The sequence below is a fragment of the Triticum urartu genome, chromosome 5A, assembly GCF_056163025.1.
Source record: "Triticum urartu cultivar PI428250 chromosome 5A, HENAU_Tu73, whole genome shotgun sequence".
NCBI lineage: Eukaryota > Viridiplantae > Streptophyta > Magnoliopsida > Poales > Poaceae > Triticum > Triticum urartu.
Genome location: NC_141877.1, coordinates 34,350,361 through 34,372,337, shown reverse-complemented (window position 1 = coordinate 34,372,337; position 21,977 = coordinate 34,350,361). Strand labels below are relative to the sequence as shown.

The window sequence follows — 21,977 nt, the reverse complement described above, 5'->3', positions numbered from 1 at the left end:
AGTACTTCAAGATGATCTTCGCATATGTATAGTTACGTCGATTGTTGAAAAATTACAGAACACCACGCGTATCACAAGTCACAACCCACGTTATATTTACAACGGCAATCTCTGCATGTTCGGACACATTATCAGGAAACAATCTTCACGTCAGTCTCCCGTCCATCTACCAGAGCAGATTCAGCAATCGGCACACCGCCAGAGCAAGCACAGCTATATTATGTGTAGATGTATTTCTTGGCCTTTTTGCATTCGACAGACATCTTCCCGGAAGCAGCAACTGTGATATGTGGTTGTTTAGGAAGCTTGGGACACTGGCACTAGACATTTCCATTCACGCTGACCGTGGGATGACTGACGGTGGGCTTCTGGAAGTCCCTTACCACCGCCGTCCCATCGCTGCCATCGTTGCTAGCCCTCCAGGACCGGTCCTTCTTCCGCTGGGGTTTCCTGTGCTGCTTCTGTGATGCCTGGTGCTGCTTCTTCTTTCCAGTGGCATTGGACCCTTCGCTGGCGGCCAAGTCGAAAGACTCGAGGTCACTCAAGAGCTGCCTCATGTCTGGACCTCCTGTCATATCATCCTGTTCATCGGAGTCGTCACTGCCAGATTCATCAACTGCTGAAGCAGTCGGACCTTCTGCTGCTGCAACAGTAGATTCTCTTGTTTCTACTTCATCGTCTGTGACAACACCAGGAGGGAGTTCGTAGTGTGGGATTTTGCCGTCGATGTAGTCCTTGAGTATCTGCCTAGCAGCCCTTGTCTCGTCAGGCAGCCCGCCATGGCTGACATGGCCCCGAGACGCGCAGTATGCCCGCAACAGCTCAGCTGCAGTCGGTGGCCGAGATTGTGGTTCGTATGGCTTTGGCTTTGGCAAGGTGATCTTGTAAATCTGCTCCAGGACGTCTCTTGGGACACGATCTGCCACCACCTGGATAGCTTCCCGGTGCTTTGTCATCCTATCAATCGGCAAGACACCGCATGACACCATCTCATGCCTTGAGCTTGAGAATGAAGGGAAGACCAGACCAGGACAATCACACAGCATGAGCTCTTCAGAGATTATCAATGTCTGGAAATGTTTTGTCTTACCAGGTGTGTGAGTAACACCGGTCTTCTTCTCACCAACCAAAGCATTTATGGTGGAACTCTTCCCAACATTTGGATAACCAACAAATCCAGCAACTACATGTTTAGCCACTGATGAAACGGAATCAGTAGAACTTGCTTCTTGTTCCCCTTTACTAGCTGACGTCCTTCTTTGTGCTGCGATAGATTTCGCTTCAGCTTGCAACCTCATCAAAAGTTCTTCCCTGCCAGATATCTTGGTATCCATATCAGGTGAAGCAGAATCTTGTTCACCACTCGACATTTTTCCTTCTAATGTGGCAGTAGCAGCTTTAGCAGACCAGAAAACATGAAGAATATCGTGCTCCTTGAAATAATCTGCCCATATTTTTCTGTATTTAGGCCAAATGTACAAGGACGTCATTTCATAGTCATGCTATATAGTGCAACAAATTAATCACAATGGACAAGGTGCAGACCTGATATTTAAAGGTAGTAGATCAGCCTTGTTGACAAGGAGCATTGTTCTCTTGTGTTCATCAAGTTCCTTTGCATATACCTAGTACAAATAAGACTCATCAGATCAAGAAAACACTGCAGAATCCGCAATAGAACACATTAGGTACAACAACTGGTTTTGGTGTCAACACATAAACCTATCATGAATGCACAACAGTAGATTCAGATTAGCATATTTTACTTTTGTAGCAGAGAACATGGAAAGTTCATCTTAATATGGAGAAAAGAAAAACAAGACTCAGATCACAGATCATGCTAGCAAGATAATTTTAACAGATAAGATCTATGAGAAGGTTGAATTATGTATGTTTGCTCATGATAGACAGAAAACCTGAATTTGCTTCAGCCACAAATACAGGAAACAAGCACATTCTAATAATATAGCTGTTGCAAGCTTCCAACTTGCAATACTTGCATCAGAAGCATGTAGTCTCCGAATGAGAATTCATGAACAGCTCTCTGGACCAATTTTACTACTATTGGCTTTCATGCACAAAACTGGACACTGGACAAACTTAAACTAGGGACAAGCTGCAATCATTTTGCTATGCGTAGTAGATATTCCTTGAGTTGACCAAATTACTACAGGAACATGATAAGAAGTACCTCAAGATCAGGACACCGGTAGAATAAGGGATCTCGAGCATCAACTACCATGACCAGCTTCATGGAAGAAAGAAAACAGTAGTCAGTACTTCTGCATGATATTCATTGTGAGTTGCTTATCTTCAATCAAGGTACAGTAAATGGATTGAGCATAACAGAGTAGCATATTTAAGGACAGGATATACAGTAAATAGAGCACAACAGAGTAGCATATTTACAGGATAGGATATACAGTAGTAAGAGTACAAGTTATATTAATTCAGCGTCAATACGCAGCACAGAAAGAGCATGTGTGACCTTACAAATGCATCTGCCACTCATTTCTTAGAGAATACTCCCTCCGTTCCAAATTACTCGTCGCAGAAATGGATGTATCTAGAACTAAAATACATCTAGATACATCCATACTTGCGACAAGTAATTCAGAACGGAGGGAGTATAACACAGCGGATGGAGTCAAACAAAAAAAATTGTGCTAACACCTAACAGTTGGGATCACAAGACCAGTAGGCAAGCAGTGAATCACAGGATTTATGGGTGACAATGGCAGCGAAAGTGGAGCATTACTCACCAAATCACTGCGTTCAATTACTCTCCAGAGCTGTCTCCAGATGTCAATGTTCTTCTCGAAAGGTGTAAGGACAAGCTTGTCATTCTCTTCCAATCTAAGTACAAGAATTGATCAAAGCATTTAATATGTCAAATGGCACAATAAGACACAGCAAGCACCACATTTGTAAGAAAAATTACTGTCACAACATACGTAGTAGATGTACACTGATGCTCGCGCACGTAATCCATGAGAAGAATCCATAACACAAATGCTCAAAACATGGTACTACTACCATCTACCAAATACCATTACCAGTTCCATACAAAAATCAATGGTACAGCTAATAAGTTTAGCTGAGATTATCAGTCCTATAACATGCATTTTGCAGCCGAATTCTCTTCAAACTAGAAAGTTCCGAATCATAAATAAACCGAGTAAAAACACAACTCGGTACCAACCTCGCAAGATTCCTCCGCCACTCAAGGAACGCCTGCCTCTCGCTCGTGTCGAGCTCCTCCGCGGTCATCCGGTTAGTCCACGGTGGACTGCAATCACGGGCCACACACACAGTCAGATCAAAACCACAACCCCTAATAAACTCAAAACAACAGAACAACTAAAGCAAGAGCAATCAGGGGCACTCACCGCCTTGGAACCCCCAGGCTGTTGGCGTGCAGCGCCTCTTGCTCCTTCCGAAGCCTTCGCCTCTCCTCGGCTGTCTCTCCCGTCGCATCCCTGTGCCCAATCATTCAATCCAACCATTTCAGACCAAACGCCATTCCAACCAATACAGCCCGGAGCCAACGAACATGTCTCACTGGAGGGAGGGGAGGCGGCTCACAAGTCGATGATGAGGTCGGAGGAGGAGGCGGAGGCGGCGGCGGCGAGGGCGGAATGGAGGCGGTCCTCCTCGGCGGCGCGCTGGAGGACGGCGTCGATCTCGCTGACGTCGATGACGGACTCGAGGGGCGGCGCGCGGCGGCGGGAGGAGGAGGCGAGCGCCTCGCCCCGCTCCTTGGCGGCCGCCGCCGCCCTGTTCTGCTGGCGTATGAGCGCGCGGCCCAGGTCCTCCGCCCCCTTCCCGCCCTTCTTCCCGCGGCCCGCCATCGCGTGGAGACCAAAGGCACCGACCCTTGAGCAGGAACCGTCGGAGAAACCGGCGGCGAGAGGCTTGGAGGCGGAGCGATAGGCGGGGCTAGGGTTTTAGCGAGGAGGAGGGGGGAGGAGGAGGAGGCGTGCTGGAGGAAGAGGACGATGCGACGAAGAGGAGAAAAGGTCTGGCAAATGGGAGTCATGGAGTTCGTTTTCTCCTGTGGGTGAGCCTCTGACGCCCGGGCCCCACCTGACAGAGGGCGTATGTGCTGACGCAGCCCACCAGCCAGAATCTCTGCCCCTAATCTCTACTCCTAATGTCTGAGTTGGTAGTCTCGCCTCATTCCGGTTAATCCTTCCTCACTGATTTTTATCCCACCAATACATTTAAACCGGATTTTATCCATGATCTATTTAAACCGATTTTATCTGCCAATAAGATCAATTTTTTGTAGTATTTGATAACTTTTATATGGAAAAGAATAAATCATGATCAATATTTAATCAATTTCTGAAGACTAAATCTCTAACTAAAATGGCAAACCGTACGTCATTTCCTTCCTTCGCAGTCCAAACATCTATCAAAAGCATCACGCATTCCCTCGATCATCCCAGAAAACAAATCCTCTCGATTCTGATTTTTCTTTTTATTCTTTTCAATCCTCACTCGATCTGAATCCAGACAACGGGTTTTGTCTCCCTTCCAACCCATCACGCCCGTTCTGCAAGCCCCCACGAACTACCCAGACATGAGGGACATAGCAAGGGCCCGTCCCATTGTACGTGGCCAACTGCGGGCGTCCATTTCCGTGAGCCTGCCGCCACCGTGGCCGTGATGGCCCTCGCCCGCACACCTATCGCGAAAGCCCTCCCCATCGGTTCAACTACAAAAAAATTCAAAAACAAAGTACTATTATTGGCTAATGTAGTATACATGAGATTATGCGATTGATTGAAATTTCATAAAACCAAATGTATAAATGCAAACTTACTGCAAATATAACACACTCGTCTCATCAAAATAAGAAACAATCATCACCTAGCTGTGACACACCACAAGGAGGTTAGCAACAAAACAGACCCACATATCTGAATAATTTCATAGTTTTTGTATAATAAACATAGAAATAAACAGATCCACACGATCATCCATTATCAAGCACAACAAAGTCCATAACCAGAGTCTCATCAGTGACACATGCATGTGTAGCATTCTTCTGAGCAACATCCTTTTAGCAACAAGATGAGCTCGTCGTAGGAGTCGTCTTCGACAATATGTTGCTTGAGGTTGTTCATGAACTGCAATAGAGTGTAGAATGCAGTATCCTGGAGGTGAGTGATGCTTCCATGGTGCCACACAACCTCAGTCAAGTACCCTTCATCATTCATGATTGTCAGGAGGGTAGTGAAGTTAGGTGGTTGAAGGTTCAGGATCCCGTGGTAGGGGTTTATCTCATTCCACGAGAAGCAGACACTAGTGCTTGTCTGCCTTTAAGATAATCGTAAAATCCTAAAGTATAAGCTCGGTGGTACAGAGATTCAAAACGCATTCTAAATGGTAAAGTAGGTTCATTTTTTTGTTAAGCTAGCTATTGTCAAATGCATTTGAATGTAGTTGTTATTTCTTGTAAGTGAACAAGGAGAATTTACCTGGCCACGACTAATGTCACAACCCTCAAAGGCTTGTGGTCCATCACCTGGATCCCAATGCCACAAACCATGTGTATTATCAATAAAAATATTCAAGTGAACTAAGACCAAAAGGTTGCGACAGATAACTGAAACCCCTTTAACCAGTATAACAAAAAAAATCTAGGACTCATTATCTGTCGAATCCCTTCAACCAAACTGATAGCGGGTTTCATAGAGAACTAAACATCGGTTTGGTTGAAGGGATTCGACAGATCTTTCTAGTTTAATAAGGCATGGGTTTTTTTATACTGTTTAAAGGGGCTTTAGTTATATGTGGCAACCTTTTGGTCTTAGTTCACTTGAATATTTTTATTGATAATACACATGGTTTGTGGCATAGCGATCAGGCGAGGGACCACAAGCCTCTGAGGGTTGTGACATCAGTCGTGGCCAGGTAAATTCTCCTTGTTTACATACAAGAAATAACAACTACATTCAAAAGCATTTGACAATAGCTAGCTCAACAAAATAAATTGGAACCTACTTTACCAATTAGAATACATTTTGAATCTATGTATCACCGAGCTAATACTTTAAGATTTTACAGTTATCTTAAACGCAGACAAGCACTAGTGTCTACTTCTCATGGAATGAGATAAACCCCTACGACGGGATCCTAAACCTTAAACCACCTGACTTCACTAGCATCATCACCATCATGAACGGTGAAGGGTACTTGACTAAGGTTGTTGAGCACCATGGTAGCATCGCTTACCTCCAGGATACTGCATTCTCCACTCTATTGCACTTCATGAACAACCTCGAGCAACATACCGTCGAAGACAAGCCCTACGACGAGCTCGTCATGTTCCTAAAAGGATGTTGGTCAAAACAATGGTACACATGCATGTGCCACTGATGAGACCCTGGTTATGGACTTTCTTGTGCTTGATAATGAATGACTGTGTGGATCTGGGTTATTTCTATGTGTTTTGTGGCTGATCTCCCCGTGTTGTGGGGCTGGTAGGTGATGATTGTTTCTTATTTTGATGAGACGGTGGTGTTATATTTACAGTGATTTTCATCTATATATTTGGTTTTATGAAATTTCAATAAGTTGTAGAATGCCGGGTATATTACAAAAGCCAATAATAGTACTTTATTTTTCGAATTTTTTATAATTGAATTATTTGGCATGTTAGGTATATTTTGTGGCAAAGGAAGCTGGATGGAGAAACTATATTGGTAACTTATCAAAAGTGTATTCCATAAATTCTCAAATTTTGAATTTGAGATAGTTTTAAATGGAATAATTTTACATGAATTTGATTGGAAGTTTAGCATGCAAAGTTAGAAACCTTTGCACTTTTTTGGATGGTGGAAATTTCCTAAGATGTTAGTATAATTTAATCCTTAGAAATAATTTTATATAGGTCCTTTATGGCACTTCCCATGCCTAAATTTAAAGTGGAATTTAAAACATGCCACACCTCGTATGAAATAAAGCACTCAAAATGTTACTTTCAACACAAAACCTAGAAACTATAGCAATCACTAAGACCATGTCCAAGTCTTAAGATAGAGCCCACCTAATAGAAACACTTGTACATGTGAACCATCATTTTTTGTAAAATAATAAATTTTAGTTGATTGTACAAGTGTTGTGTTATTATATATCTCATTGTATTTGCTTGGCTTTCGGTGGCCGAGCCAGGAACCGTCACAATATATTTCTATGAGTATGAAAAACCTTACTGTGTATAACTACCCAAAAAATACCCCAAGACGTCATGTGAAAACATACAAAATATTGCTTAACCGCACAATAAATCAAACAGTTTAACTCAGTGTTTAACGATGCAAAAAAAAGATAAAACATGAGGCAAACTACAAATAGCAATACATATTTTCACCTAGAAGATACAACCAATTTGCATATACTGCCTCTGTTGGCCTATCAGGAGGGATTATTACTATATGGAATGGCAGTCTCTTTACAGGATTTGTTGTCAGCCAAAATACGTACCAAATCACTGTGAGATTATCATGCAATCTATCTGGGAACATTTTCTACATCAGCAATATTTATGGACCCTGCCACAATGATGACATAACTGAATTTTTTGATTGGCTGAGCAATATAGATGCCTCTTAGATGGATCATTGGATTTTAATGGGTGATTTCAATCTAATAAGGAGCCCGCTTGACAGAAACAGACCAGGAGGAGACACCAATAATATGCTTATATTTAACAGCCTACTCCAACAACAGGATCTTGTGGAAATACCTATCAAGGGTAGGAATTTCACATGGTCTAACATGCAGGACTCTCCACTACTGGAAAAGCTTGACTGGATTTTTACTTCTGCCAACTGGACCCTGACATTCCCAAATACTTTAGCACACCCACTTGCTAGAGTCACATCAGATCATATTCCTATTCACATTCAGATAGGCAGTGATATTCCAAAATCCTCTATATTCAGATTTGAAAATTATTGGCTTGAATTTGATGGGTTCTATGAGACTGTTATTCAATGTTGGAACATAAATTAACAACTGACAAACTCTGCCAAGGATACTGATGCCAGGTTCAAATGTCTCAGAATGGGTTTAAAAAATGGAGCAAAAATCTATCAGAACTTAACACTAATATTTCTGCTTGTAACTATGTTCTATCTATGATTGATGGCATTGAGGATCAAAGGAATCTGAGCACTATTGAAGCAAACTTCAGAACTATTATCAAGAATCACATAGCCAAGTTATTGGAAGTCAAAAGATTATATTGGAAATCCAGGTTTAAGATGAGGAGTATTCAGGTTGATGATGAAAATACTGAATTTTTTCATGCCATGGCTACCCAAAGCTACAGGAAGAATTTCATAACTTCTCTACAAGATGAAGATGTGACTCCTTTTCAAAATCATGATCACAAGGCTGCCATTATTTGGAAATCATACAAAGATAGATTGGGAAAAGCTATCAACCCCCCTATGTTATTCAACCTTGAGGAACTTATTCAGCCTAAAGATCTATCTGAACTTGAGGCCCCTTTTTCCATGGATGAAATTGACCAAGTTATTAAAGACATCCACTCTGACAGAGCACCAGGACCTGATGGGTTTAATGGCTTATTTCTGAAGAAATGTTGGGATATCATTAAACAAGATATATACACTATGATCTGGGATTTTTTTGAAGGGAACATTGATATTCAGAGCATTAATACTGCTTTTATTACTCTCATCCCAAAGATTACAAACCCTATTAACATGAATGATTTCAGACCCATTTCCTTGGTCAGCCTTCCTCTCAAAATCATCACAAAACTTATGGCCAATAGAGCTCAGAAAATCATTACCTCTGTCATTCATCAGAATCATTATGGTTTCATAAAAGGAAGAAATATCCAGGACTGCTTGGGATTTGCATTTGAATACATTCATCTATGCCATCAGTCTAGAAAACCTATCATCATACTCAAACTTGATTTTGAGAAAGCTTTTGACAAGATTGAATACAATGCAATTATTGCCATGTTGAAAGCTAAGGGATTTGGTCCAAGATGGATAAATTGGGTAACCAATATACTCAATACTGCATCAACATCTGTCCTGTTAAATGGTGTTGCTGGGAAAAGATTATATGTAAAAGAGGAGTCAGACAAGGAGATCCTCACTCTCCACTTCTATATATCATTGCTACTGATCTTCTTCAGTCTATTATTAATGCTGCTTGGGCAAATGGTGAAATCACTCTCCCCACAAATCAGGCATATGGCCTTGACTACCCTATTATTCAATATGCCGATGATACTTTATTGATCATGTCTGCTGATGAAGAGCAACTCAGCCATCTCAAATACCTGCTTAATCTATTCAGTATGTCCACTGGGCTATTTGTTAATTACAGCAAATCATCCATGATTCCAATAAATATGGATCAACAATCAATCAACAATCTTGCAAACTCTTTTGGTTGTAAAGTTGAAAGCCTTCCATTCACCTATCTTGGGCTACCTATGGGCACCACCAAACCCTCTGTTCATGACCTCATCCCAGTTATATCTAGAATTGATAAGAGATTATCAGGGGTTGCTAGGTTCATGAACCATTCTGGGAGACTCACTTATGTCAACTCTGTTGTTGCTTCAATGCCTATATTTGCCATGTGTTCTCTTAAAGTCCATGTCACCATTCTGGACCATATGGATAAATCAAGCAGAAATTTACTCTGGTATGGAAATGAAAACAATAAAGGTGGTAAATGCCTGGCCAGCTGGGAGATGATATGTAAACCCAAACAACAAGGAGGACTAGGGGTTTTGAATCTTAGAGAACAAAATAAAGCTCTTCTCATAAAGCACTTGTTCAAGTTCTATAACAAAGTGGATGTCCCATGGGTAAAATTAATCTGGGAAGCTCACTACCACAACAATGAGGTCCCTCATTACAACAGGAGCAAAGGATCCTTTTGGTGGAAAGATTGCATGAAAATGTATGACTTTTTCAAGGAAATGACTACTTGTGACATAAAATCTGGTTGCACTAATCTGCTATGGGATGACATATGGAATGGTGATATTAGGAAAACTAAATACCCTGAGCTTCACTCTTTTACCCAAAAGGAAAGCATATCAATCAAAGAAGCCAAGAAACTGGGTAACCTTTACAGTCTGTTCCAACTTCCACTCTCCATTCAAGCCCATCAACAATTCCACTTACTATCAGGAGAACTAAACAATATCAGAAACTCAAATGATAAGGACACATGGACCTTCAACTGGGGTAACAATAAGAACATTACAAAGAAGATCTATGGATACCTTATGAATGGTGAAGATGCAGCTGACACATTTAAATGGATATGGAAATCGATCATGTTGTCTTCCAAGACATAAATTTTTCTGTTGGCTCATGCTAAATGACAGAATAAATACATGTGAACTTTTGACCAGAAAAGGCATGCACCTGGATTCCACTGTATGTGTTCTATGCAACAATGAAGACTATGAAGACATGACTCATCTTCTATTCACTTGTCCATTTAGTCAAGGTTTCTAGTGGAACATTGGATTTGAATGGAATTCGGATATGGAGATCAACAATATGATTATTGATGCTAAACACAGATATAAAATTGACCACTTCATGGAAATCATGATTCTTTGTTGCTGGAGCATATGGAACCAAAGGAATGGGATGATCTTTGAAGGGATACCTTGCTCAATAAATGATTGCAAGATTGACTTTGTCAGATATTTCAAAATGACCATGCTGAGGGCTAAACCCACTCTAAAAGAGGGCATGTCTTCATGGATAGACAATATTTAATTATTCAATAATTTCCTTACTTTCCTCCCCCTAGATTGTATCTTCTTGGTTGTCCCCCCAACAACCAATTGATTATGTAATTTGGATACTCTCTTTATAAATGAAAATGACTCACAGTAGGGGATTTACCCTACTGTTCTTTGGTCAAAAAACAAATAGCAATACGGGTATGAAAAAGGCTCTAGGAATTCCTTTCTTTTAAGGCGCATTTATGTTATATCTATAATATTTAGGTCTAGATCCTTGAGCTACAACCTAAACTTATCGCTCAAGATCTATATATTTCTACATCATAGATGGTCGGCACATCATGGACAATGATATTTTATAAGTACTTACATTTCTAGATAGCTTTAATGTTATGCCTTCATTGGTACGGTTTTCAACATTCACTCATGTTTGCAATCTTACTCGTGTATCCTAACAACATTAGCGTGTTTTCTTCACCTTGTATCAAGTGTATCTATGTATTTGTCTAAAGCTTCAAGTTGCATTTATTGCTTATGATCCATTTTTTATATTAGAGATGCTGCCGTATTGTATGTATATTGATTTGTATAGATAACACACATTTTTCGAGATTGCTTTCAAGTTATGTCGTCGCTGGTAGGGTTTTCATAATTGTCCCCTTTATTTCATTTCTACGATTTTACAACAAGAATTTGTGCAGGAAATGATTTTAAGTGTTTGAGACTGACTAGTGGCCTACGTCAATGCACATGCCCTCTGCCAAGTGGGCCCTCGCGGTCAAAGGCTCACCCACATGAGAAAATGAACTCGATGTCGAGAACATATCATGTGAAACGAGAAAATCTATGCACCTAGTTAACCATGTGATTTTGAGCCATTGGATGGAAATCTGAGGAATGTGGTCGCGCTGGAAGATGGATTGTTGGCATATTTGAAAATTTCTCCTCTGTTTGAATTCAATCCACACGCTACATCTTACTCTCACATCCATAAATATATTTGTTTAATTTTTTGTTCTAGACATAAAAAGGGTTATATTTTTTTAACAAAATGTTTGATTTTGGATGCGTTCTGGCTATAATCTTTGTTTTGACATTATGTTTGAAACAAGACCAATACTGATTAATATTTTTTTGTTTCACTTGGAACTTATGAATGTTGCGGTCAAGTCTCAAAATAATAATAATAATATCCAACATTAGCCTTGTTTTGAACATCTCATAAAAACAAAGATGATGCTCAAACCAAATCTAAATTAGGATATAAGGTTCAACATATATGGTCATTCATATGTTTGAAGAAAGAAATTACAAATATGATGAGAGGAGAAAATGGTGGAGTGTGGGTTGATTTTTATAATGCGTGAGGGTTTTGTTGCTAATGTGCCAACAATCCATTTCCCAGCTAGCTTACATCTGTCAGATATACATCCAATGGTCCAAAGTACCTTGGTGCACCCGGAGCACATATTCCTTCACTTCATTTGATATGTTCACACTACACCCACTTGTGTATGTACACAACATTCTCCATATAAAATTTTGTAAGATTTCACAAAATATTTGACTATAAAATTTGTTGTCAAGCTTGTATATGGGAGACCTTCAATGTCTACAGTGACGTTATTATGGTAGCAGATGGATTATAAGACATAATAGCATATTTTAGATAATATACGGTTGATCATCTATGGTACTGTCTTGCATGCACACCTAGGTATCTAATTTACTCAGCCAAATCCATGCACCACTACGTCAAAGAAATTTGGAGAAATCCCTAGAATATGATTTTACTATAATAACTTTATGTTTTACTTATAGAAGTCATCTTGATGATAATTTGTTCTTTTTCGGGGTGGATCATGATAATTTCTACAACAGTGATAGGGCAAGTTATGAAAGATTATCTCACATCTATGTTGTTGTCTGTTTTGAGATGGATATCAAGGAACATGGGGTTGTGGCTTAGGTAAATGCAGAAGAACACAAAGCATTGGCTCCAGGGATTTGTATTGACACCGAAAAATGTTTAGGCAAGGAATACTGAGATAAAATTATGTTTTACTTCAATTTCTGTAACTATTCGATATCCCGGAGTCCATCTTTCACTATCATAAGTACATGTGTAGTTTGGCTCAAGCTGTATATTAAGGAATTGTCTAGAAATTCCAAATCATGTATAGTAGACAATATTATATTTGTATAAAAAATATAGCTAAGTAACAAGAACAATATTTGCTAGTCCTATTCTAGATTCCAGCTACAACTCGATATAAATGGTCGTATTCCAAGAAACCATTGGATGAACTTGAAGAAACACATGCACCAGATGCCACATCAAGCACCAACATATTTCTTTTTTACATAATTCTGATGACTCCATATTATCGCTAGTGGTAAAAAATCCAGCTAGAACCGGATGATGGCACTATCGTTGGTGAGAACCGACTTAATTAAAATCCGCATTACTAATTTTATAAATTGCTTTTTAGTTCCCCTGTCTCCGATTATCCCCTACTTGATCAGGATGTTAGAGGTAACGATCCTTAGCTATCGGCGGAGAAGAATGCCATCCTACAAGCCCCATTTTCTTACAAAGAAGTTTGTGAAGCTATCTCATAGATGGATCAGAATAAAGCGTCGGGACCAAATGGGTTTGATGAGGAGTTCTATCAGTGCTTCTTGCGAGTCATAAAAAAGGATTTTGTGCCTATGTTTGTTGAATTATACAATGGGGATTTGGCTTTGTATAATTTCAATTTTTTTGTATTATTTCCATTCTTCTAAAGCGACAGCTAATCGGACGGTGATCGCTCACAATGTGTATAGAACGACACAGACGACGTACATGCCAGGGTGACACATCCTGGAGGGGATTGTTGTATTACATGAAAGGATCCATACGTTGCGGTCGACAAAACTTGACATAGCTATCTTCAAAGTAGATTTTGGAAAGGCCTACAACAAATTTAAATGGCCATTCTTGCAACAATATACGCAAATGAAAGGCTTTCCAACAAAATGGCGTCAATGGATTGACTCATTTGTTTCAACGTTGGAGCCTCCTCATTCCTCTATTTCCTCTTCACATTGCCCTCTAATTCTTTTCAACGAGGGCAGAGGCCAAATGCTTTCCCCTTCACCCTCGACATTTGTTTGTACCTTTCCTGGGCTATCCCATACTACAACATACAAATGAGCAATGATTTAATGCTCAATATTATATGCAAATATGGCATTTAAAATGACGACAAGAGTGCTCACATACTTGTTAATGGTAACACTGCTAGGAGATGAGTTCCTTACTTGCTCCAAAAACCTTCCTCGACGGTTGGAACTCTCTTTTGGTCGCTTCCAATACTTTACACTAGTTTGACCATTCTTGGCGACCGCATCCAGAGTGGTATAATGCCATGCCAGCAACACAGAAGGCTTCTTCATTGATATAGTTTGAAACAGGAGATGCTTTCTTCGTAGAAGATTGGGAGGCATGGAATTGATCCAATTTCGCATCTTTGCTCACAGCATCCGACCACTCAGTGTGCTCAACAACATTTAATGAAGAGAGAAGTCTCTACTATTTAAATCATTGGTCTCAACTGAATCTTGCATCATACCCCTCAAGGAGGATTCATTATTAACAAGCAATCCTCTGAAATACGTAAAAGCATCACTACACACAAATATTACACAATTGCCACCATTGTTCTACTAACACCTTGCATTGAAGCAAACAAATCAAAGGACAAAGGAAGGAGGTTTATTTACCAACTTTGCATGTCACCAAATGCTTCAAAGTTCGAAGGCGCCAATGCGTCGACATCTGCTTGAACAAAGTGGGGAGTTGAAATTCGGTTTCTTCCTCCATTTTGTATTGTTCTTCGCTACGGTTGGGCGACCAACACAGTGTGGTGGCTGCGGGGGAGGTCGGAGGATGGAGGTGATGCCTGACAGCAGAGGGTCTATAGCCTGTGCGGTTGCATCGTCGATGGAAGATCCAACGAGGTGGTGTCCTCGGCAACATGATGTTGAGGGGGGGGGGGGGGTTGCGCGAAATAGTATGGAGGAGTAGGATGAGCGGGAAGCGCATGATCTCGTGGGACACCGGAGGAATGGGATGTAGGGGTCGTGTCGGAGTTCATGGTGTCATCGACATGTCATGTGGTCAAAAGGAGGTTGTGCTACGATGAGGTATGTCAGGTGGCGTCGCGGGCGGGAAGAGGGGAGAGAGGGGAAATGTCGCTCATGCCAAGTAGCAGTTTTCGGGATGGAGTGCGCTCTAAATGTCCCTCTCCCCATCCTCCAAATATTGAGGCAGGTCTTGATTCGGAGTTCCCTCCAAACATATGGCAATTGGAGTGGTGGATGGCGACTCTGCTAGAACGACTTTTTTGGGGTCAAAGTTACCATACATGTTATTATGTGTTTGGCTTGATATGACAACTCTGCTAGAGTTGATCTAATGCCACAAATTTCCTCATGAAGTATTAGACTAAAAATTGTAAACAAGCTACATAAGGAAAGAAGACAAGTAGTGTTTACTATTTCAAGTATGATTACTTCGAATTTTTAACTGAAATGAAAAAAATAACTCCTGGTTTCTTAAAAAAAACTATGGAGAAAAACAATCAAACTTAAATGCCCTGTAATTAAAATCGAACCCGCAAATTCCCACTTGGTAATAAGCAGCCTGAGGGCGCCTCTAGTGCAAATCCCTAAAACAGACACTACAAATTTCCTCAAACGTGTCCGGACGTGGTACCCGGACGAGATGCGGAAGGAAACCATCCAAAGCTATTTGCAAATTTCGTGAGAGAAATTGCAGTGGGAGAAAGGAGGAGAGGGCAAGTGGGTGCGTGGTCCCTGTATGCATCGCTGCTCCTCTTCCTTTTGGAGGAGAGAGAGGGGAGAACAGAATGTGTGGTAGCGTAGGCACGTGGTAGCTTTTTGTTGGTCAAGAGGATGTTCGAACTCCCGCATATCCCCCTCACGGTTGTTCCCAGGATATCGGGATTTCGAACATGCAGACTGGTCCATAGACATATGAGTTCGTATTGAATGACAAAAGCTGACCCAAACATTGTGGTCCGGATATATACGTGGACTTTGAAGGTCCGCTTTAGAGATACTCTTAAGCAACGATATTATCGGTAACCTATACTCTAGTCAAGACGGCAAAGATATGTGTGGTCATTGCAGAATCTTTCCAGTTTACTAGTATAATACAATACGGTCCTATTTCAATATTCAGTCCACGATAGCTTGTGTGACCGAGCATCAAAGTAAGACTGAGCATTCCGCCTATCGTGATAGCAAAGAGAAATGTTCTCCGCGGTGCAAGTTTTCGTGCGACATGGAAACTTGGTTACAAGTTTCAGTTCCCACACGCTAAAAACCAGCAGCTCTGATCATAGAATGCGCACTAGAATCAAAGTTTAAGGCAAACCTCATGTGGTAACTGAAGCAAACAGTAGCGAATACTGATGACTAGAATCATACAGTAGTTTAAGACAAACCTCATGTGGCTCCTGAAAAGAATGGCATCCGCTGGCATCAGTCGCCTCCCCTGGATCGACCTAGCGTCCCATGCATGGCTGCGGCCAGCTGCAAGCAAAACAAGTCATCACGATCCACAAAGTGAAGAAGAATAACAAAGAGATCCGAACAAAGGTAACTGAAGCTCACCATCGCAGAACATGGATCTGCTCCTCCTCGTGCTCCTCCTCTACCCTGCGTCCAACCTATCCTATCGGTCAAAGTTCATCAATACAGCACGAGCACCTGATGAAGTGAGGTAGAAGTTGAACTGAACCCTTACAGATCTCGGAGGAAGACGGCTGGACGAGCAAGGTAACGTATGGGCTGCTGCGGCGTCGGCCCGGTGCCTCTCCCTGACGTACGGCCACCGCGCCGCACCAGAGAGATTCGGCATCCGCTTGCATCAAGGCCCCCCTGGATCATCCTAGCGTCCCATGGCTGCAGCCTGCCAACAGCAGAAATCATCACGATCCACAAAGCGAAGAAGAACATCAAAGTTAAATGGTCCATTACCACCGCTGAACCCGGATCTGCTGCTCCTCCTGATCTGCTGGCTGCTCCTCTGCTCCCCGTCTACCCTCTGTCCAACCAATCCGATCGGTCAAAGTTACTCAGTGCAGCACGCGAAAGTTACTTCGTGCAGCACGCGAAGAAATGAGGTGGAATACTTACAGATCTATGAGGAAGAAGGCTGGACGAGGAGGTGTTGACGGCGGCGGCGGCGGCCGAGGAGAAGCACCCGGCGACCCTGTGATGCCTCCCGGCCAGGCGGCCACCATGCTCCGCCGCGGCGCCGGGCGCCGGGTTCCAAGCGTGTAGCCCAGCCACCAGGCGCTCGCCAACGCCAACTCGGGATCCAGCGGGAGGGAGGCCGTGCCTAGATGGAATTCTAGCGGGACGGAAGGGATCGCGTCGAATGGAATTGGAGATTTGGGGTCCTGGCCGGCCTCGTGGGTATAGATGGGTGCGACGCGGTGGCTTTGAATAAATTTGAATGGGCAGGCAAGGCTGGAAATCTGAATAAATTTGGTAGGTAGGCGGTGGCTTTTATCTAGCACAATTAATCACGCAGTGAATTACTAATAGGCAAGTAATAAATGTACTACTAGAAGATTTGCATGCGTATATATATTTCTAAGAAAAGATTTGCATCCATATATTGTAACCCCATATATATTGCAAGTAATAAATGGTGCAATATTTAGTTTTAATCTATCACAATTAATCACAGGTGAATTTATTGACAGGTAATAAATGTACTAGCAATATTTCCATCTGTATATTTCTAAAAAAAGATTTGCATCCATATGTTGTACTGAGTAGTGGTGCAATATTTGGTTTTTAGCTATCACAATAAATCACATGGTGAATTATTAGTGGGCAAATAATAAATGTACTAGCAAGATTTGCATCCGTATATTTCTAAATAAATGCATCCATATCTTGTCTCTACTCCTAAGGAAGCAGTTGGTAGTCTCGCTTCCAGGTTTTTTTTAGTCCCATCTCCCACGGTTTTTTTCGTCCTAAAAAATCTACGAAATTTCGTAGGTTAACCAGGGACAACTCCCACCTCCCAGGTTTTTTTTTCGTCCCACCTCCCATGGTTTTTTTGGTACCTCGTCCCACCTCACACTAAGCCGCCACGAACCGCAAAAACCGCCTACCTTAGCCAAATCAACAAATCTCTCTCATTAATGCAATTTTCTTTAGAAAACAAATAATAGATTCTTTCCTACCTTAGCCAAATCAACGGATCTCTTCTATTAATGCAATTTGCTTTAGCAAACAAATAATAGATTCTTTCCTACCTTAGCCAAATCAACGGATCTCTCCCATTAATGCAATTTGCTTTAGCAAACAAATAATAGATTCTTTCCTACCTTAGCCAAATCTACGAAATCTCCCTCATTAATGCAATTTGCTTTAGGAAACAAATAATAGATTTTCAGGAAACAAATAATCTCTAATCTCTAATAATTTCTACTCCTAATGAAGCAGTTGGTAGTCTCCTCACACCTTTTATGGTTTTTTTGGTACCTCCTCCCACCTTCGCTGATTTTTTTCATAGATTTTTTTTGTCCCCTCCCCTCACTTCATCGGTTTATTTTCGTGTCACCCTCTCACACAACGAAAAAAATCTAAACAGATCAGAACTTTCCATACTGGCGCAAGTTATTTAGTAATGTAGAATCAATCACGAATAATCTCTAAAGATCGAATCTAAATTAATTAACCTTACCTTAAATCACTCAATTACATTAATTAGAAAACAAATAATTGATTTTCAAAAAATCGCTCAATCACGTAAACCTTACCTTAACTCACGGATGGTAATCAATCTCCAAACAAAGGAAACAATACATCGAGGGAGCAGTAAATAAACTCCCTTTGCTTTAGGAAACAAATAATAGATTTTCAGGAAACAAATAATCTCTAATCTCTAATAATTTCTACTCCTAATGAAGCAGTTGGTAGTCTCCTCCCACCTTCCATGGTTTTTTTGGTACCTCCTCCCACCTTTGCTGGTTTTTTTTCGTAGATTTTTTCGTCCCCTCCCCTCACTTTATCGGTTTATTTTCGCGTCACCCTCTCACACAACGAAAGAAATCTAAACAGATCAGAACTTTTCATACTGGCGCAAGTTATTTAGTAATGTAGAATCAATCACGAACAATCTCTAAAGATCAAATCTAAATTAATTAACCTTACCTTAAATAACTCAATTACATTAATTAGAAAACAAATAATTGATTTTCAAAAAATCGCTCAATCACGTAAACCTTACCTTAACTCACGGATGGTAATCAATCTCCAAACAAAGGAAACAATACATCGAGGGAGCAGTAAATAAACTCCCTTTCTTATGACATGTATATGACCTTTCCTTCCCTCTGTGTTGTCGAGCGTTCTTGATTCTCGAGGCCGATGCTTGGGCTGCGTCACTGGGTCGCGACGGTGCTGGAGGACGAGGACGGCGAGGCCGGGTGCCGCGGCACCGCGTTGGCCGCGGCCGGTGAAGGGGGCAAAGAAGGGCGGCTTCCCTGGCCCTGGCCATGGCCGTGACCCTGGGAGTTGGTGCGGTGGAAGTGGCACTTGAAGGACACGGCGTGGGTGGCCGACGCGCAGACGTGCTTGGAAGCGGGCCCGTGGCCCGTGCCGGACGGCGCCGACGCCGACCCGGGCCACCTCCTCCATGTATTCTTGGAGCTGTGGCTGGCCAATTTACATGAAATTAATTCCCTCAGTTGTGGTGGCAAATATAATACACATAATTCATATTGTTATGTACTAGTGTGTGTGTGAAATAGATGGATTATGGTCCCGTATCCAATAAGATGGATATGTGTGTGTGTTAGAGAGAGAGAGAGGGAGAGGGGGAGAGAGTGAGGAAGAGGGAGGCAGAGAGTGTGTGTGAGGAATTGATGGTAAAAAAGGTCGCCAATGTCACTTGATATATATGAGAATATTAATATCGAACTTTTAAAATTAATGTGGCCCCGTTGCAACGCACGGGTGTTCTTCTAGTATTAGTAGTGGTGCAATATTTGTTATCTCCTGGTTGGTATACACAAATAAACATATGATCCGATGGATTTCGATCATCCGTGGTGTCCATCGTGGGCCTGACGACACACATGTTGTTGTCCCACCTCATCTCACACTCTTTTGGCTCTGTAACTTGTGCGGTCGCATCGTCCATGGATGATCCAACGAGGTGGTAGATTAGGCAGCTGGATGCTAAGGGGGCGGTGTGGAATCTTAAGGAGAAGCAGGAGGAGTGGGAGGCTCATGATCGCGCGCGGAACACTAGAGGAATGGGGCACAAGGTCGTGGTGGAGTTCATGGTGTCATCAACGTGGCATGGGTCAGGCGGAGGTTGTGCTCAGCCTCCAAACACTTAGGCGTGCCTTGATTGGAGTGCCCTCCAAAAATTATGACAATGGAGTGCCAGATGGTGACTTTGCTAGGATAGTTTTTTTGTCTACATTGCCATATGATTATTATGGTGTTTGGCTCGATATGATGATTATGCTAGAGTACCACAGATTTCCTTATGAAGCACTCCCTCTGTCCACAATATAAGACGTTTTGTCAACTATGGTAGAGTACCACAAATTTCCTTATGAAGTACTCCCTCCGTCCACAATATAAGACGTTTTGTCACGCTAAAACAACTTGACAATATGTCTTATAGTACGGGAGGGAGGAAGTATTAGACTAAAAATTGTAGATGCTGGGAGTGGCTACTTCCTTTTATAAAAAACATGTTCTGTTTTGAACATAAACCTGATATTCATCTATACTTAGATTTCTTGGGGGACAATGGCATGGTTACTGAAGAAGGAAATGCTATGTTGGAGGGTTCCTTTTTTGAGGAAGAAATAAATGCTGCTATTATGAGATCTTATGTTGGTGGTGTGATACGTCTTCAATGTATCTATAATTTTGTATTGTTCCATTCTATCATAATATTAATCTTGGATGTTTTATATGCAATTTTATATTACTTTTGATACTAACCTATTAACTCAATGCCTAGTGGCAGTTCTTGTTTCTTGCTTGTTTTTCAGCTTTTCAAAAAATCAATATCAAACGAAGTCCAAACGGAAAAAAAATCTTTGGATGATTTTTTTCTGGATCAGAAGGGGCCCTAGAATGTTCAGGAGAAAACCAGAAGAGTCACGAGGAAGCGACAAGCCTGGAGGATGCGCCCCAGGGGGGCGCCCCCTGAGCTTGTGAGCCCCTCGTGGCACATCTTGACCAATTTCCGCCTCTCTAGATTCAAAAATATCCCCAAACCAACAGAGAGCCACTCGAAACAATTTTTCCGCCGGCGCAAGCCTCTATTCTTCCGTGATCCCATCTGGAGGCCTTCTCCGGTACTCTGCCTGTCGGTGTACAAAAGTAGGGGCTCTCCTTTTGCACCCCTTAACCTGTGCACAGGCAGTCAGAGCCGCGCCCACTGACACACTAAGCAGAGCAGGGGAGGGATGCCGGAGCAACGCCAAGACCAGAGACGCAAAGAGAGCAAGAGGGCGAGGTGGACTCCCCCGGCAAGACTCTTGTCGGGGTGGCTTTCCACAGCCTCGGCAGGATCCTTGCCGGGGCAACTTACCTGACGCCAACAGAGCGTACCACCCTTGAGCCCAAGGGGTCCCCATGCCATATTGGAACCAAGGCTCGGGAAGCACCTCCGTGGTAGCATGCAGATCTTTGTAGAGATCATAGACACACAAGATCAGATGGAAACCAGAAGACGACGACCCTTGGCGATATCCTTGCCGAGTAGGTCCATGAGACCCCCGGCAAGACCCTTGCCGGGGACGACCACGGTGCCGCGGCGGGACCCTTGCCGGGCCCTCGGCAAGACCCTTGCCGAGGACGCCCGCGAGGCCGCAGCCGCGTCCGCGTCCGCCAAGACTCCACCGCCGCTCCCATACAGCTGCTAGCTCGACCAGCTGAGCAGGCATCTGCGTGGCAGCACGCGGCCTCTACACCAACTCAGCAAGCACCTGCGTGGTGGCATGTAGATCTTCGTGAAGGCTCCACCACCGTGCCAGCCCAACGGCCAGCCAACGTGGCGCTACAACGCCTCGTCAGCTTGGACGCGCGTCGGAGCCAGGCAAGGCGACAAAAGCTGGGACGAGCTTCTTTGCCGTCCCCA

The 21,977-nt window shown here is 42.4% G+C and overlaps 1 protein-coding gene and 1 long non-coding RNA gene across 3 annotated transcripts; both read right to left on the bottom strand.

Annotated features, from left to right (window-relative positions):
- Positions 1–2: 2 nt before the first annotated feature.
- Positions 3–4,031, bottom strand: LOC125507589 (GTPase LSG1-1). The gene is made up of 7 exons (XM_048672129.2): positions 3,586–4,031; positions 3,390–3,479; positions 3,203–3,289; positions 2,763–2,856; positions 2,192–2,248; positions 1,546–1,625; positions 3–1,458 (listed from the first exon to the last, which is right to left on the bottom strand). Exons 1-7 carry the CDS (start codon positions 3,849–3,851, stop codon positions 321–323), a joined length of 1,812 nt encoding a protein of 603 aa, XP_048528086.1. The 5' UTR covers positions 3,852–4,031; the 3' UTR covers positions 3–320.
- A 9,600-nt stretch (positions 4,032–13,631) lies between these two features.
- LOC125507590 (uncharacterized) lies at positions 13,632–17,309 on the bottom strand. 2 transcript variants are annotated; one of them, XR_007282925.2, is made up of 6 exons: positions 16,985–17,309; positions 16,826–16,892; positions 16,593–16,757; positions 16,460–16,520; positions 14,043–16,378; positions 13,632–13,956 (listed from the first exon to the last, which is right to left on the bottom strand). It is a non-coding gene; the product is annotated as an uncharacterized LOC125507590 (long non-coding RNA). The 2 variants fall into 2 exon arrangements; XR_015603872.1 differs by having other exon boundaries at positions 16,460–16,515.
- Between the last annotated feature and the right edge of the window lie 4,668 nt (positions 17,310–21,977).

Excerpts from the sequence above, each read along its gene's own strand:
- LOC125507589 (XM_048672129.2), bottom strand. The coding sequence starts at position 3,851 with ATGGCGGGCCGCGGGAAGAAGGGCGGGAAGGGGGCGGAGGACCTGGGC. Across the intron at positions 3,480-3,585 it reads TCCGACCTCATCATCGACTT|GGATGCGACGGGAGAGACAG; the intron begins GTGAGCCGCCTC and ends GATTGGGCACAG. Across the intron at positions 1,626-2,191 it reads ACCGGTGTCCTGATCTTGAG|GTATATGCAAAGGAACTTGA; the intron begins GTACTTCTTATC and ends TATTTGTACTAG.